The sequence below is a fragment of the Cnephaeus nilssonii genome (assembly GCF_951640355.1).
Source record: "Cnephaeus nilssonii genome assembly, chromosome: 6".
Classification (NCBI taxonomy): Eukaryota; Metazoa; Chordata; class Mammalia; order Chiroptera; family Vespertilionidae; genus Cnephaeus; species Cnephaeus nilssonii.
Genome location: NC_137077.1, coordinates 19,984,127 through 19,998,332, shown reverse-complemented (window position 1 = coordinate 19,998,332; position 14,206 = coordinate 19,984,127). Strand labels below are relative to the sequence as shown.

Genomic DNA, 14,206 nt, shown 5'->3' with positions numbered 1-14,206 from the left:
CAGGGAAGCCTTTGCTGTGTGTGTGTGTGTGTGTGTGTGTGTGTGTGTACGTATGTTAAAAATGATGTCTCACTTGGGTGGAGAGTGACCCATGGGAGCTCAGTGCAGGTGGGCCAGGCAGGCAGGTGTATGGAAACAGGTGCAGTGGTTCTGAGTAGGGCTGAGAAGCACTCGGAGCCTCTTCCGGAACCATTTCTGTTTCTCTCCCTCTGCAGTCACTGTGATGGTGTCAACCTCACCTGTGAAGCTTGCAGGGAACCCGGAGGCCTAGAGGTGCCCCCCACGGAAGGCCCGATCAGCCCCACTACCCCGTATGTGGAGGACACCCCCGAGCCGCCACTGCACGACTTCTTCTGCAGCAAGCTGCTGGACCTGGTCTTCCTGCTGGACGGCTCCTCCAAGCTGTCCCCGGCAGAATTCGAGGTACTGAAGGCCTTTGTGGTGGACATGATGGAACGCCTGCACATCTCCCAGAAGCGGATCCGCGTGGCGCTGGTGGAGTACCACGAGGGCTCCCATGCCTACATCCAGCTCAGGGACCGGAAGCGGCCCTCGGAGATGCGGCGCCTCGCCAGCCAGGTCCAGTACGCGGGCAGCGCAGTGGCCTCCACCAGCGAGGTCCTCAAGTACACGCTCTTCCAAATCTTCGGCAAGATCGACCGCCCCGAGGCCTCCCGCATCGCCCTGCTCCTGATGGCCAGCCAGGAACCCCAGAAGTTGGGCCGGAACTTGGTCCGCTACGTCCAGGGCCTGAAGAAGAAGAAGGTCATCGTGGTCCCGGTGGGCATCGGGCCGCACGCCAGCCTCAAGCAGATCCGCCTCATCGAGAAGCAGGCCCCCGAGAACAAGGCGTTTGTGCTCAGCAGTGTGGACCAGCTGGAGCAACAAAGGGACGAGATTATCAACTACCTCTGTGACCTCGCCCCGGAGGCGCCGGCCCCAACTCAGCCCCCTCCTATGGCCCAAGTCACCGTGGGTCCGGAGCACTTGGGGGTTTCGACGCTGGGACCCAAGAGGAACTCCATGGTTCTGGATGTGGTGTTTGTTCTGGAAGGGTCGGACCAAATCGGTGAGGCCAACTTCAACAGGAGCAAGGAGTTCATGGAGGAGGTGATCCGGCGGATGGACGTGGGCCAGGAGAGCATCCACATCACGGTGCTGCAATACTCGTACACGGTGACCGAGGAGACCACCTTCCGCGAGACACAGTCCAAGGGGGACGTCCTGCAGCGGGTGCGGGAGATCCGCTACCAGGGCGGCAACAGCACCAACACGGGCCTGGCCCTGCAGTACGTGTCTGAGCACACCTTCTCGGCCAGCCTGGGGGACCGGGAGCAGGCACCTAACCTGGTCTACATGGTCACAGGGAACCCCGCCTCTGATGAGATCAAGAGGATGCCTGGAGACATCCAGGTGGTGCCCATCGGGGTGGGCCCTCATGCCAACGTGCAGGAGCTGGAGAGGATTGGCTGGCCCAACGTCCCCATCCTCATCCAGGACTTTGAGACGCTCCCCCGAGAGGCTCCTGACTTGGTGCTGCAGAGGTGCTGCTCCGGAGAGGGGCTGCAGATCCCCACCCTCTCCCCCGCCCCAGGTACGTGGGCACCTTGCACAGGGGCCATACCTTGGCGGAAATATGCCTCTTGGGTTCTAATCCCGGCTCCCCTGCTCTGTGCCTTCGGTCACATCCACCTCCAGAGTGCCTGTGTCCTCACCTCCCAGGCAGGGAGAGGCATCTGTGATCCTTTATTGAGGAGGATCTGTTCTTGTAAATTCAAAGGTAATGCAAGTCTATTGTTAAAATTTAAATAATACCAGATATAGGAAATAAAAAATATTTATTTATCACACAGCCTCATCCTACCCAATCCCACTCCCTGCCTTGGAGGTAACCTGTGAAATTTGTTGATGATCAGCTTTTTGACCACACTGGATGGATGCAATTATTCTAAGTAGCTGACACTCTTTGGGGGCAAGGCCAAGAAATGGTGACAGGTAGCAGTTAAGTGCTCAGATTCTGTAGCCGGACTGCCTTGGTTTGAATCTCACCTCTGCCACTTACTAGCTGGGCAATTATGGCAATTTGGGGGGTAATAATTTTGGGCAAGTACCTCTGTGTGTATCAGTTTCCTCATCTGTAAAATGGGGATAATAATAGTACTTTTTTTGAAAAACGTCTAGAACAGTTCTCAGCACACAGCAGGTGCTTGCCACTTTGCTATGATTATTGCCTTCAGAATGGATACTAATGTCTAATCAATTCCTAGTTCTTGAACATCCTTATTTGGTGTGTCTGGGACCATCCCAGAATAACTAGCCTTCTTTTAATGTCTCTTTATCCTCCCACTTTGTATCAGTGCCTTTGTTTCTTTGTTCTTGTTTTAATCAGAGCCACAGATTTATTGAAATTCTTGTGATATTTCTGTGGAGGAGAACAGGAATAGCATCATCTTACCCAGGCTCAGAATGGTGTTTAGGCCAGAGTTTGCTTCCTCACTATGATCTGTGCCAGAACAGTCACATGAGCAGTAGGCATTTATAATCAGAACTAGAGGCCTGGTGCACGAATTTGTGCATGGTTGGGGTCCCTTGGCCTGGCTGGTGATTGGGGCCGATCAGGGCCTTCTTGCCCAGTCCCAATAGGGGCTGATCAGGGCTAGCCAGCCAGGGAGAGAGACCGAGGGAGGTTGGCTTTCAGAGCACACTGACCACCCGGCCGGCCAGGGGGAGAGACCGCAGGAGGTTGGCCAGCCGTGGAAGGTTGGCTTTGGGAGTGCACTGACCACAAGGAGGCAGCTCATACATTGACCATCTGCCCCCTGGTGGTCAGTGCACGTCATAGCTACCGGTCGACCAGTTGTTCGATCGACCAATCAACCAAAAGACTAATGGTTGCTTAGGCTTTTATATATATAGATACCTTACAGCACTTACCTACCCGTAAGACCTGAAGCCTTACTGCTGCTCCATTTCCTTTTGCTATCTCCCTGTTTTGCTGCTCCAATATCTCACTCAATTCTGGAAGAGTTGCAGCCTCCTGTTACTGTGATAACAGATGCCTCTTGCTTTCATGGGGAGGCATTTAAACTGCCTTTGAGTGCACTGGAGTCTTCCCAATGCCTCCAAGCCTGGGGCACTCCTGGCCCCCTTATCTCCTCCTGGGCTCATCTTGCCATCCTGCAAGACCAATGGTGACACGTCCTGTGATGGTGCCACGTGGTTGGTGGTGTCCCCACACCTGCCCATTGAATGCAGCTGTGTGCTGCAGTGGCTGGTCCCCTGCTGGCACTGTGTGCTCACCTTCTTGTCTCTCTGCAGACTGCAGCCAGCCCCTGGATGTGGCCCTCCTCCTGGACGGCTCCTCCGGCTTTCCAGCTTCTTACTTCGATGAAATGAAGAGTTTTGCCAAGGCTTTCATTTCAAAAGCCAATATCGGTGAGTGAGGTGCCTGAAGGAGCAGGTTAGAAAGGGACTCTTCTTGGCGCTCTGCCTGCTTGAAAGTGCCATTGCGTGTCCTCTTTCCACCAGGGCCTCAGCTCACGCATGTGTCTGTGCTGCAGTATGGAAGCATCACCACCATCGATGTGCCGTGGAACGTGGCCCAGGAGAAGACCCACTTGCTGGGCCTCGTGGACCATATGCAGCAGGAGGGAGGCCCCAGCCAAATTGGTAACGTGGTGCCATGGGCTGGGATGCAGGGGCTGTGTCTGGTCCTCATTCTTGGCATAAGTGAGGAGTGACCTTGGCCAGTCACTTTGGTTTTGGTCTCAGTTTTCTTTGCTGTAAAGGGAGGGCCTAGATGCTCTTTCTGGTCTCATCTTGATCTCACTGTGTGCGAGACTCCCTGAGTCTCTGAATCATTCTGTTTTGGATCTACCTGGAGACAGGATGCCCAGTTGGCTTCAGAAATGCCTTCCCCGCAGCCAGGACTCACTTGTGTGGTCTGTTCTCCACTCTCAGGGCATGCTCTGGGCTTTGCTGTGCAATACATCACGTCGGAAGTCCATGGTGCCAGGCCGGGCGCCTCTAAGGCGGTGGTCATCCTGACCATGGGCACCTCCACAGATTCCGTGGCTGCAGCTGCCGAGGCTGCCAGATCCAACCGTAAGTGTCCAGTGTTCAGTGTCCATCCTGAGACTGTGCTAAATTGCCAGAGGATCGAAAGTGGGAAGGTGTTACTTCTAGGTGTCGCGGCTGATTTAAATGCTCTATACCTGCATGTGGCCAGGTTTCAAACAGCAGGAACTCATCTAATCAATCCCTGTGCTATTTGGAAACCAAGCAGTAATAAGTGTGTGTTAACCCTCCATTTGTCTACATTCTTTAGATTTTTAACGTTTAATTTTCATTTTGTGTCCAGGGATGGGTCATAGCTCACACTTTTTTTTTAAAAGTGGCATCCTTGGTCTCTCACCACCCTCTCCATGTCTGAGGCCAGAGGGATTCATATAGGGCCTTGAAAACCATTGGGGAACTTGCGTATTCAGAGCCCTTTTCCAGTACCAGCCTAATGGCTTTGGGGGATGAGTGATGGAAAAAGACAAAGGCTGCTGCTTTTGGGAGGGGACAAAATAGGCGTGACCTAGTCTGCGTGTCCCATAACAACCTGTGCTGTGAATATCAACAGAATGTGAGCCCGGACAGGTGGTGTGGTTCTGAGGGAGGGACAGGTGAGTGGAATGGCGCTAAGTCCTCTCATGGCCACCTGTGAATGTCTAGTCTGGAAAACATGAGGCTCTATACAGGTACAGGGTGTAGCTTCAGGCCAGTCCACTTTGTGCCCACCTGACCAAAGCAGGTTGGCAGAGACCCTTTCTTATTCCTCTGCTCACTTAGGAGTGACAGTGTTCCCTATCGGAATCGGGGATCAGTATGACCCAGCCCAGTTGAGGATCTTAGCAGGCCCAGACGCCAGCTCCAACGTGGTGAAGCTCCAGCGCATTGAAGACCTCCCTACTATGGTCACCCTGGGCAATTCCTTCCTCCACAAGCTGTGCTCTGGTGAGTCTGGTAATGTCTTTCTTCCCCCTACTCTCAAAAATAAAAACAAAAGCAACAAAGCCCATTTCAGAGACCTGAGGGTGCTCATGCACAAGATTTTGGTCTTGAAGGAAGATTGTTGTATAGACCAGGACCTTTACGTTTCTGCTCATGAAAAGTGTGTACTATGAATCTCCAAGGGGCTACCAGACAGCTCGCTGGGTAGAGCCCTATTTCCTGTTCTAACTTCCCATCCAAACTTTAGCAGAAAAATCCCATGCTCAGTTGTGCACAGGCATCTTAGATAAAGAAGTAGAAAATAGAACAGGGAACCTCAGCATCCTGTAGATCATGGTCTTCTTCCTTATGCCCTAGACTCACTCTCAGCATGAATACATGGACCTTTAGAAACACAGTAACATAGAATCTAATATCAAAATACCATAGTTTAAGTTGATTTAAGATTAGAAACCTTCCTTTAACCACATATGATTTATTTGACCTGGTTTAATATGTGTTCCTAAGGTAATTAGTGGCGAGTCAAAACCTACTACAGAATTATTGCCCTTTCCTCTTGGTAGAAATTTTCAAATTCCCTTTCAAGTGTTGAGGATCTTGCCTCATTTCCTCCCTACTCCCCCACTGGCACTGATTTATGGAAGAGGGAAAGGAGATACTGACTTTGAAAAAGCTTTATGAACCATAGTTATTGCTGTATTGTCACTATCGCTATCATCACAATTAGAAATAACCACAAAGCCCGCCTGAAGAACCATGGGGTGCCCGCCTCTTATCAGGTGTACCCGCACCCTCACTGTTAAACACACTCAGATTATTTTCAGAGTTAAGTCAGCTTCAAGAACTATCCCAGGTAGCCCATACAGACATCGTGAATGGCTTAGACTTTCTGGGTGATGGGTGGGAACTCAGATCTGGTTTGTATCTGTTTCAGGGTATGTTAGAGTTTGCATGGATGAGGATGGAAATGAGAAGAGGGTAAGTTCCCCTTTGTTGACCTGAAAGAAGAATCAGAAATGTATATTTTGGGCCCTTGTTCCTCCTTGTACACTTTTCTTTCCTTATGGTCTTGGTCCAGTTCTCTTTCTTATCATTATATTATGTTCTGTTTGTTTTCTTTTTTGGGGGAGGGGATAGGTCCACCTATGAATCTTGTGTTCTGTCTCCTGTCTCCTTGTCATTTAGGCCTATGTCCAGGTTTTAGTCTCTATGTCCTCAGAGGGGTCTTGGCCTGGTAGATGGGCTTAGAGTTGGAGCACCTCATCCTGTGTTCTACCTGAATCTGGTTCTTTCTTTTGCAGCCTGGGGATGTCTGGACCTTGCCAGACCAGTGCCACACAGTGACGTGCCTGCCAGATGGCCAGACCTTGCTGAATAGTCATCGGGTCAACTGTGATCGGGTGCCAAGGCCTTCGTGCCCCAACAGCCAGTCCCCTGTCAGAATGGAAGAGACCTGTGGCTGCCGCTGGACCTGCCCCTGTGAGTCCTTTGCTTCTCCAGCCTAGACAGTGTTAAAGGGGCAGTGCTTTTAGCTGGGCTGTGCAGAAAGGTAGACCAGAAGCTAAGCATCCTCTCTCCTCACCACAGGCATGCATAGTGCTACCTTTACCCATGTTCACACCCTATCATATCCTCTGGACAGGTTTTCATTCAGTCCCAGGAATCCCTGTTCCCTTCCTGTGTCTTTGTTTTTATTTGTTTGTTTGTTTGTTTTTGTTAATCCTCACCTGAGGATATTTCCCATTGATTTTAGATAGAGTAGAAGGGAATAAGGGAGGGAGAAGGAAGAGAAAGAGAGAAAGAAAGAGAGAGAGAGAGAGAGAGAGAGAGAGAGAGAGAGAGAGAGAGAGAGAAGCGATGTGAGAGAGACACATCATCGGTTGCCTCATACATGCACCCTGACTGGGGCTAGGGATTGAATTTGCAACCCAGGTATGCAAATTAATCGTGATCTTTTGGTGCAAGGCCAACAGTCTAACCACTGAGCACACCAGCCAAGACTCTTCCTACGTTTTTGGAGGGCGCTTATGGTGGGCAGAGCCATTCTCATTCATTTGCCAAGTGTGAGCTCACACTGTTTCTTTCCCTTGTGACTTAATACGTTCTTCTAGAAGTTGGGGCTGGATTCCTCAACAATATTCATAGCTGGAGTATTTGGGATCCCTTGCAGCATGGATGTCAACAGGCCAGGAGCATTCAGTACGGGCATTTGGAAATGCCTGGCTGCTCAGGGACTTAGGGGAGTTTGAGTGGAAGAAGCTCTTGGAGAGGCTGCTCAGCCCTGACCGATGGTACATCCAGACCCACCATCTGTCAGTGGCTGTGCTGCCTTGGTGTACAGGTCTCTCATGCAGGTGAAGATTGCCTGTCTGGGAGTGAGGGACGTTAGTATAGCCTCACTGACTCACTAAACTGCCTCTAAGTTCTTTCTTGGGCTTTTATTTACCCACCACCATAGAAGTGATCATGGTTTGTCTGGAAAGCTCACCTCCAACTTCATCTAGGTCCACAGTTAGCTTTCAAATCATGTATGGCAGTGGTGCCTTCCATGGGGGGGATTTTCACGGAATCCTCTTACATAGATGCAGGATGATTAGGATTCCCAAGTGGTGTTGTAATAGGAACCTTGAGAATTTGTTGATTACATGAGTGAATGAGTGGCAAATGAGGGAGTGCTGAGACCCAACCATTTGTTTTGGCTTCAGAAGTATTTCTCGTGTGCGATCTCTTAAGGGATCAAGTCAACATGGCCACTTGTACCGTTAGTCACTTGGCAGCTGAAAGGACACACGTGTTTTTAGGTGAACTTTCTTTACAGTGAGATCGTGAGCTCATGCTTTGCTTAGCTCCTCATGATTTCAATGAGTCATAACACCCCTAGAACTTAACTTTGTTTCTTGGGCCAAGGCAGAGTGGAGCATTCACTTCGCACGTTACAATTTTTTTTTTTTGAAATATGGTTCTATAATTTGCCATGTTTTTAAAAAATGTAATGCTTGTTCTTGTAAGCTTTCTCTAGGAAAAGATTTAATGACCATGTGTTACTTACCTGAGGCACTCTACCTCTCAGAATCTCAGATTCCTAATCTTTAAAAAGGAGTAAATGAAACTATAGGACTTCAAAGGGCCCGTTCAGCTCTCAGTTCTGTTTATCTGTGTGCACTTTGGTAACGCTGCCTCTTTGTGTGGATAATGGCACATCCCTCATTTGCTGTCCCCTGTCCAGGTGTGTGCATGGGCAGCTCTACCCGGCACATCGTGACCTTTGATGGGCAGAATTTCAAGCTGACGGGCAGCTGTTCATATGTTCTATTTCAAAACAAGGAGCAGGACCTGGAGCTGATTCTCCATAACGGTGCATGCAGCCCTGGTGCGAGGCAGGCGTGCATGAAGTCCATTGAGGTGAAACATAACGGCCTCTCGGTTGAGCTCCACAGCGACATGGAGGTGAGGTGACTTTTGTGGGTCCCATGGCAAGGCAGCAACATGAACATGGTGGCAGTTGGTTTTAGCTGGCACTCCTATTAGAGACGTAGCCTTCTGCCTAACTAGCAGAGTACCACCTTCTTTGGAGGGGCTTCTTGCCATCTCCCTTGTTTTGGTGTGATTTCATGTTGTTCTGGGCCCAGATTTGGTACCAACTGTAGGTAGCATTAAATTGTTAAGGTAGTGCCAGATTCTGGCGCTGGTAGAAAATTGGGGTTGACAGCAGTACTGTTTACCCAGCAGGCATTATGAGCCCAGTTCCTCAGGCTTGCTAGCTTTCCAAAAGAAACTATTTAGTGCCTAAATTAGGGCATTTGGAAATATGTAGGGCCTCAAGAAAATGTATGGCTCCAAAATTCAAAAAGAAAACTGCAAAACCGATTTAAATAAATGTTTGGTTAAATGCTCACTAAAGGTTATATTATGACAATTTCTTTACTTGTTCATTTAGAAATCATAAATATTTCATTATGTGAAAACAACTTATAGGTTAGATCTCATTTTGCAAGAATTCTTGAATATGCACAGCAATTGCTGAAAAATCATAGCTAGTCATATATTAAATGAGTAACTCACAGCCAAAATTTTAAAATTAGAAAGGAGAAAAAGCCTTCCAAAACATTTACAGCAAAAATAATATCGTGAGATGTGAATACATTGAATATGTTTGATATGCTGTGTGATGGGGCCTCCAAAGAGCTCCTAATGACTCTCCCCCACCAAAAAAAAAAAAAAAGGCTTAAAATAGTCCTGTTAGTTGTTCCTGGAGACACTGATGAGCTGGCAAAATGGCAACTTTCCTAGCCTATCCTGAAGGGGTTGTCCTCCCGTGTGGAGCACACAGAGACTCAAGGTTCAAGGTGCTTCAACCGCTGGGCTTTCAGGTTCCAGGTTCATGGGTCTCTGTGCAGTATTATAATAGTCTGTTCTCCTGCCAAGCTCTTCAAAACTCCTTTATTTTAGAAGAGCTGCTGATAAACATCAGGGTTTGTGATAACCCTGGAATTGAGTGTGGTGAAGTTGGAGACTGCTAGTAACTTCAGGAAGAAGCTAAGAGTGAAATTTTAGGATTCCTTATTGCTGTGACAACTGATGGGTTATTTTCTTCTTTGGATAGGTGGGGGTGAATGGGATTCTGGTCTCTGTCCCTTACACGGGTGGGGACATGGAAGTCAACATCTATGGTGCCATCATGTATGAGATCAGATTCAATCATCTTGGCCACATCTTCACATTCACTCCACAAAACAATGAGTTCCAGCTGCAACTCAGCCCCAAGACCTTTGCTTCAAAGATGTATGGTCTCTGTGGTAAGAACATCTTGAACTCTCCCTCCTTTTATATTTATAAACCTTCCTTGCTCTACTCTCAGGACTCTTGGATGCTTGAATTTCTGGGTCCAGTAGCAAGTTTCTGCTGCTGGTGGGGATGGAGAATGGCCAGGTCTCTGGCATCAATATGCTGGCACCCACAGCCACCAACCTTGTCTTTCCTTGTTTTTCTAGGGATCTGTGATGAGAATGGGGCCAATGACTTCATGCTGAGGGATGGCACGGTCACCACAGACTGGAAAAGGCTTGTCCAGGATTGGACTGTGCAGCAGCCAGGGAGGACATGCCAACCTGTTCCCGAGGAGGAGTGTCCCATCTCCAGCACCTCCCACTGCCAGGTCCTCCTCTCAGCACTGTTTGCTGAGTGCCACAAGGTCTTTGCTCCAGCCACATTTTATGCCATGTGCCAGCAGGACAGTTGCCACCCAGAGCAAGTGTGTGAGGCAATTGCTTCTTATGCCCACCTCTGTCGGACTAATGGGGTCTGTGTTGACTGGAGGACAGCTGATTTCTGTGGTGAGTATCTATATGTTTCCCCTAAAATTTGTGAATACCAACTAATTGTGGGCTTGCTCAACTTCTCTGGTACTCGGATTCTTTATCTGGGTAATGAGGATCAAAATCCCTCATTTCTTCTGATCTAGGATTTCAGTTAGTATCAAAGAAGGTGGGAGATGTATAAGTAATTCAAGTGTTGAATTTCTATGTAAATGAAAACATGATCATTTCTATTAGTATTCTAGTGTTCAGACAAATGTGATTTTAATGTGTTAGGCACAGACGGGCACCAGCAAAGTACAGAATAATCAGTCATTTTGAATTTAAAGTTCCACCAAGCTTTAGCAAAGCCTCCCAGAGTAGACCATGCCTGAGCAGAATTTTGGAGTGTGAGTGGAATTTTGCCATTTGAATACCAAGAGTTTTCTTAGTTACAGGTGCCACAGGGTAGATATCTCCCCTTCAAGATCAGCTTCCCTATTTGGACTTGATCTAATATAATCCTGTACTCTTAATTGGTGAGGAAAAAGGGGTAGAGAAATCAATATGTACAAGCATCTTGGAGTCTCAGGGTTTACGAGTTTATAATTATACAGCTGTCAGCAGCTCTTACATGGGGCTGGAGGACTTGGGTATCCTAGTCGCAGCTCAGCTGGTGATGGGTACCAGTTTCTGTATCTTAGAATGAGACAGTTGGACTAGACAACCACTAGGTTCCGTTGAGCTCTGGTTTTCTGAGTGCATGTGGATGGTTCGACCTCCTTTCCATCTGCCTGCAGATCAAAGGGCAAATGTTAGGTTCTGAGTTACCCATATCACCTTCTCTGCTTAGCTAATTTTTTGGTCTACCTCCCAACTATTTATTGTGCATAGAAAAATCCTTGATGCTCAAAATCTTTGAAGAATTTCTTTGCCTTGGCATCCTGAGAACCTAAGAAAGGGTGGGAGGAATAAATCACCTGAGCAGGGCCAAAGTGGGAGGAATAAATCACCTTGTAGCTTCTCTCCCAAGGCAATTCATCATAGCTGTAGATTCCTTACTTCATTTTAAGAGGAGTTTGTAAGCATTAAATATACTGGTAAATGTATTCAAAAGAAAGAACCATGATACTTCCTAAGGACACACAGGTTCATATAACCAGTTATGGTTAAGTTTGGCTGCAAGTAACAGAGAAATAAAATTCTCTGTCACACAGTGATCAGAGGTGGCTCCAGCTATTTCTGGGCCTTAAACTGGATTCTAACTTTATGCTCACCCTCACTTGGGTGTGGGTTTTCCTCATAGTTTAAGATGAAGCTCTAGTTATCATATCTAAGTTCTAAGAAGCAGAATGGGTGAAGGATGGAAAAAGGAAAAAGGGTATGCATAGTTGTGTGTGTGTGTGTGTGTGTGTGTGTGTGTGTGTGTGTGTTTTAAAGATTCCTGGAGGCTGCTATAGGAGTCTATACTTCTTCCATTCATAGGTCAAAGCTTTGTCACATGACTATACTTAGTTGCAAAGGAAGTTGGGAAATGTAGTCTTTATTCTGGGTGCCTCTGTTTCCCTCTGGTGGGTGTGAGCCATCCAGAGTGACCTTCTTCTCCATCTGCAGCTATGTCTTGCCCACCATCCCTGGTGTACAACCACTGTGAGCATGGCTGCCCTCGGCACTGTGAGGGCAATTCAAGTTCCTGTGGGAACCATCCCTCGGAAGGTTGCTTCTGCCCCTCACACCAAGTCATGCTGGAAGGTAGTTGTGTCCCCGAGGAGGCCTGCACCCAGTGTGTCAGTGAGGATGGAGTCCGGCACCAGGTAGGAGCCCTGGTCTTTCACCTGGTCTTTCACATGGGGCTGCTTCTCTCTGGGTCCAGTAAGAAGTGTTCACCAGTGATTGGCCCCTTCTAACTTTAGCAGTAGGGGTTGACTCTTAAGGGGGGTCATTGAAGGGTAGGGGAGCAGTATGACATAGTGGCTTTTGAGTTAGATCTTGGTTCATATCTTGACTCTGTCATATATTAGCTGTGCTACTACTATTGCTACTACTACTTTTATCATTATATTTATGTAAATAGATGCTATAGGAACCCAAGAGAGGGTAGGAAGAGAATATTTTCTATGATGATGCCTACCATTATGATGATATATTATATACCTTGCATTGTACTAACCACTATCTATTCATTATCTCAAAAATTTTCAAAGGTGTGTTTTATATTAATAAAAAATGAGAAAAAAAGGTGTGTTTTATAGGATATTAACAGTTACCTGTGGTCAAGAACATTTAAAGAACACTAGCTAGACACGTTAAATAGGTTTCTTTATTGTAGGGCTATTTAGAGTTTTTAATGTACTAATGTGTGGCAAGTATTTAAGAGGGTTTTCACTTATCAAACTTATCTGACCATGGAACTTGTATGTGTGGTAGATGAGTGAATGTGTGTGTGTGTGTGTGTGTGTGTGTGTGCGTGTGCGCGCGCTCATGTGGACTAGGACTAGTCTCTTGGACTAGGATTCCAAGAACACACTGGATATCTTGCATCATCTCATAAATACAAAACACCTGTGAGAAAACTAAAGCTTAGCTTAGGGCACTGCCCATGGACACAGTTTGTAAGTTATGGAGCTGAGTGTTGGACTCAGAATTTGAAGCTATGTCTGACTCCAGAGAACTTGCTTGTTCCAATATACGAAATTGCCCTTTTACTAGGTCTTTTTTTTTTGGGGGGGGAGGGTTGATTTGTGTGGAAGCCATCAATTCTTTTAGCCCTTTAGGAGTTATTGATACATTTTGAAAGGATCCTCCCCTTCCTACGATGACAGTCGTATCTCTTCAAAGTTGACAACATGTGTGTTTGTCGGATCTGGGGCAGGATGTGTCTGTGCACATGTGAGTGTGTGCTGTGGTTCTGTCCTTCATCTTTGACAGTGATATTACAGAGCATGGTAGAGGGAGGAATACATTTGGCTTCTAGCAAAGGAGAATGTATTCTATGATCATGTGTTGATCCCCAAACCTAACATCTCTGTCATCACAAGGAGGGCTTTATCACTAAGTGATAGGGTTTGGTGACTTGCCACTATGTTTAATCACTGCTAGGAGAGCTCCTGGTAAGGCCAGCTAACCAAACTGGGGAATGATGAAAGCAACAATTCCAGTAACTACACGGTTCTTCCCTGACACTGTAAGCCAGGAAATGGACTATTTTATTTGATTCTCCCCAAAGCTCTGTAGAAATGTCATTATATGTCCCACTGAATGGAAGAGGAAACCGAGGCTCAGATGGCACAAGATGATAAAACTGGCATTCCTATTCACTACACCAGGACATCCCATAGTGTTCTAGACTGCCATTGATCTCATCAGAACCCTGAGCTAAACTCTGAGCTAACTGGGAGTTCAGGTCAGCTCTGGCATCCACTAGTCTGTTACTTGGGTGCTCCACCTGCTCTGTTTTGTTGTCGTGCTCTATCCCATTTATTTTCACGGTGGGACAGATAAAATCAGAGGGAAGCCCAGTCATCCTCTACCGCTATATTTCAACTTGCCAATTTAAGTAACTTCCTGTACCACAGTATTCTCCAAACGAGCTGACAAACCTTACACGGCTCTCCCTGCTTTGCACAGCTCCTGCACTCCTGCTAGGCTCCAGGGATGTGTACCATTCACAGGTGGGGCTAGCACCCAGTGGTGATTGCAGACTGGTTTTGCTGCTGGTGGTAATATACTCTCAGAGGCAGGCAGATGTGGTCTCTACTCCCTTCCTTCACATCCCGATGAGAAGTCAGCTCAAGTTTGCAAAGTGTTCCTGGCTCCGGGGCCATCAGCTGTCTGCAGGGGGCTGAAAGCAGGAAGCTTGTGAATTTTATTTTAGTGTCTCTACCCCTCTTTTCTTCACCCCTCTCTGACCCTGT

The 14,206-nt window shown here is 47.5% G+C and overlaps 1 protein-coding gene across 1 annotated transcript in view; it reads left to right on the top strand.

Moving 5' to 3' along the window:
- The window catches only part of VWF (von Willebrand factor), a 117,611-nt gene that overhangs the window by 75,659 nt on the left and 27,746 nt on the right, over positions 1 to 14,206 (top strand). Inside the window, exons 28-38 of the mRNA XM_079773902.1 lie at positions 216 to 1,594; positions 3,319 to 3,435; positions 3,529 to 3,669; positions 3,961 to 4,104; positions 4,837 to 5,001; positions 5,933 to 5,976; positions 6,300 to 6,477; positions 8,225 to 8,445; positions 9,602 to 9,794; positions 9,990 to 10,331; positions 11,907 to 12,106. Coding sequence (XP_079630028.1) covers positions 216 to 1,594; positions 3,319 to 3,435; positions 3,529 to 3,669; positions 3,961 to 4,104; positions 4,837 to 5,001; positions 5,933 to 5,976; positions 6,300 to 6,477; positions 8,225 to 8,445; positions 9,602 to 9,794; positions 9,990 to 10,331; positions 11,907 to 12,106 — 3,124 coding nt within the window. The remainder of the gene's footprint in view (positions 1 to 215; positions 1,595 to 3,318; positions 3,436 to 3,528; positions 3,670 to 3,960; positions 4,105 to 4,836; positions 5,002 to 5,932; positions 5,977 to 6,299; positions 6,478 to 8,224; positions 8,446 to 9,601; positions 9,795 to 9,989; positions 10,332 to 11,906; positions 12,107 to 14,206) is intronic.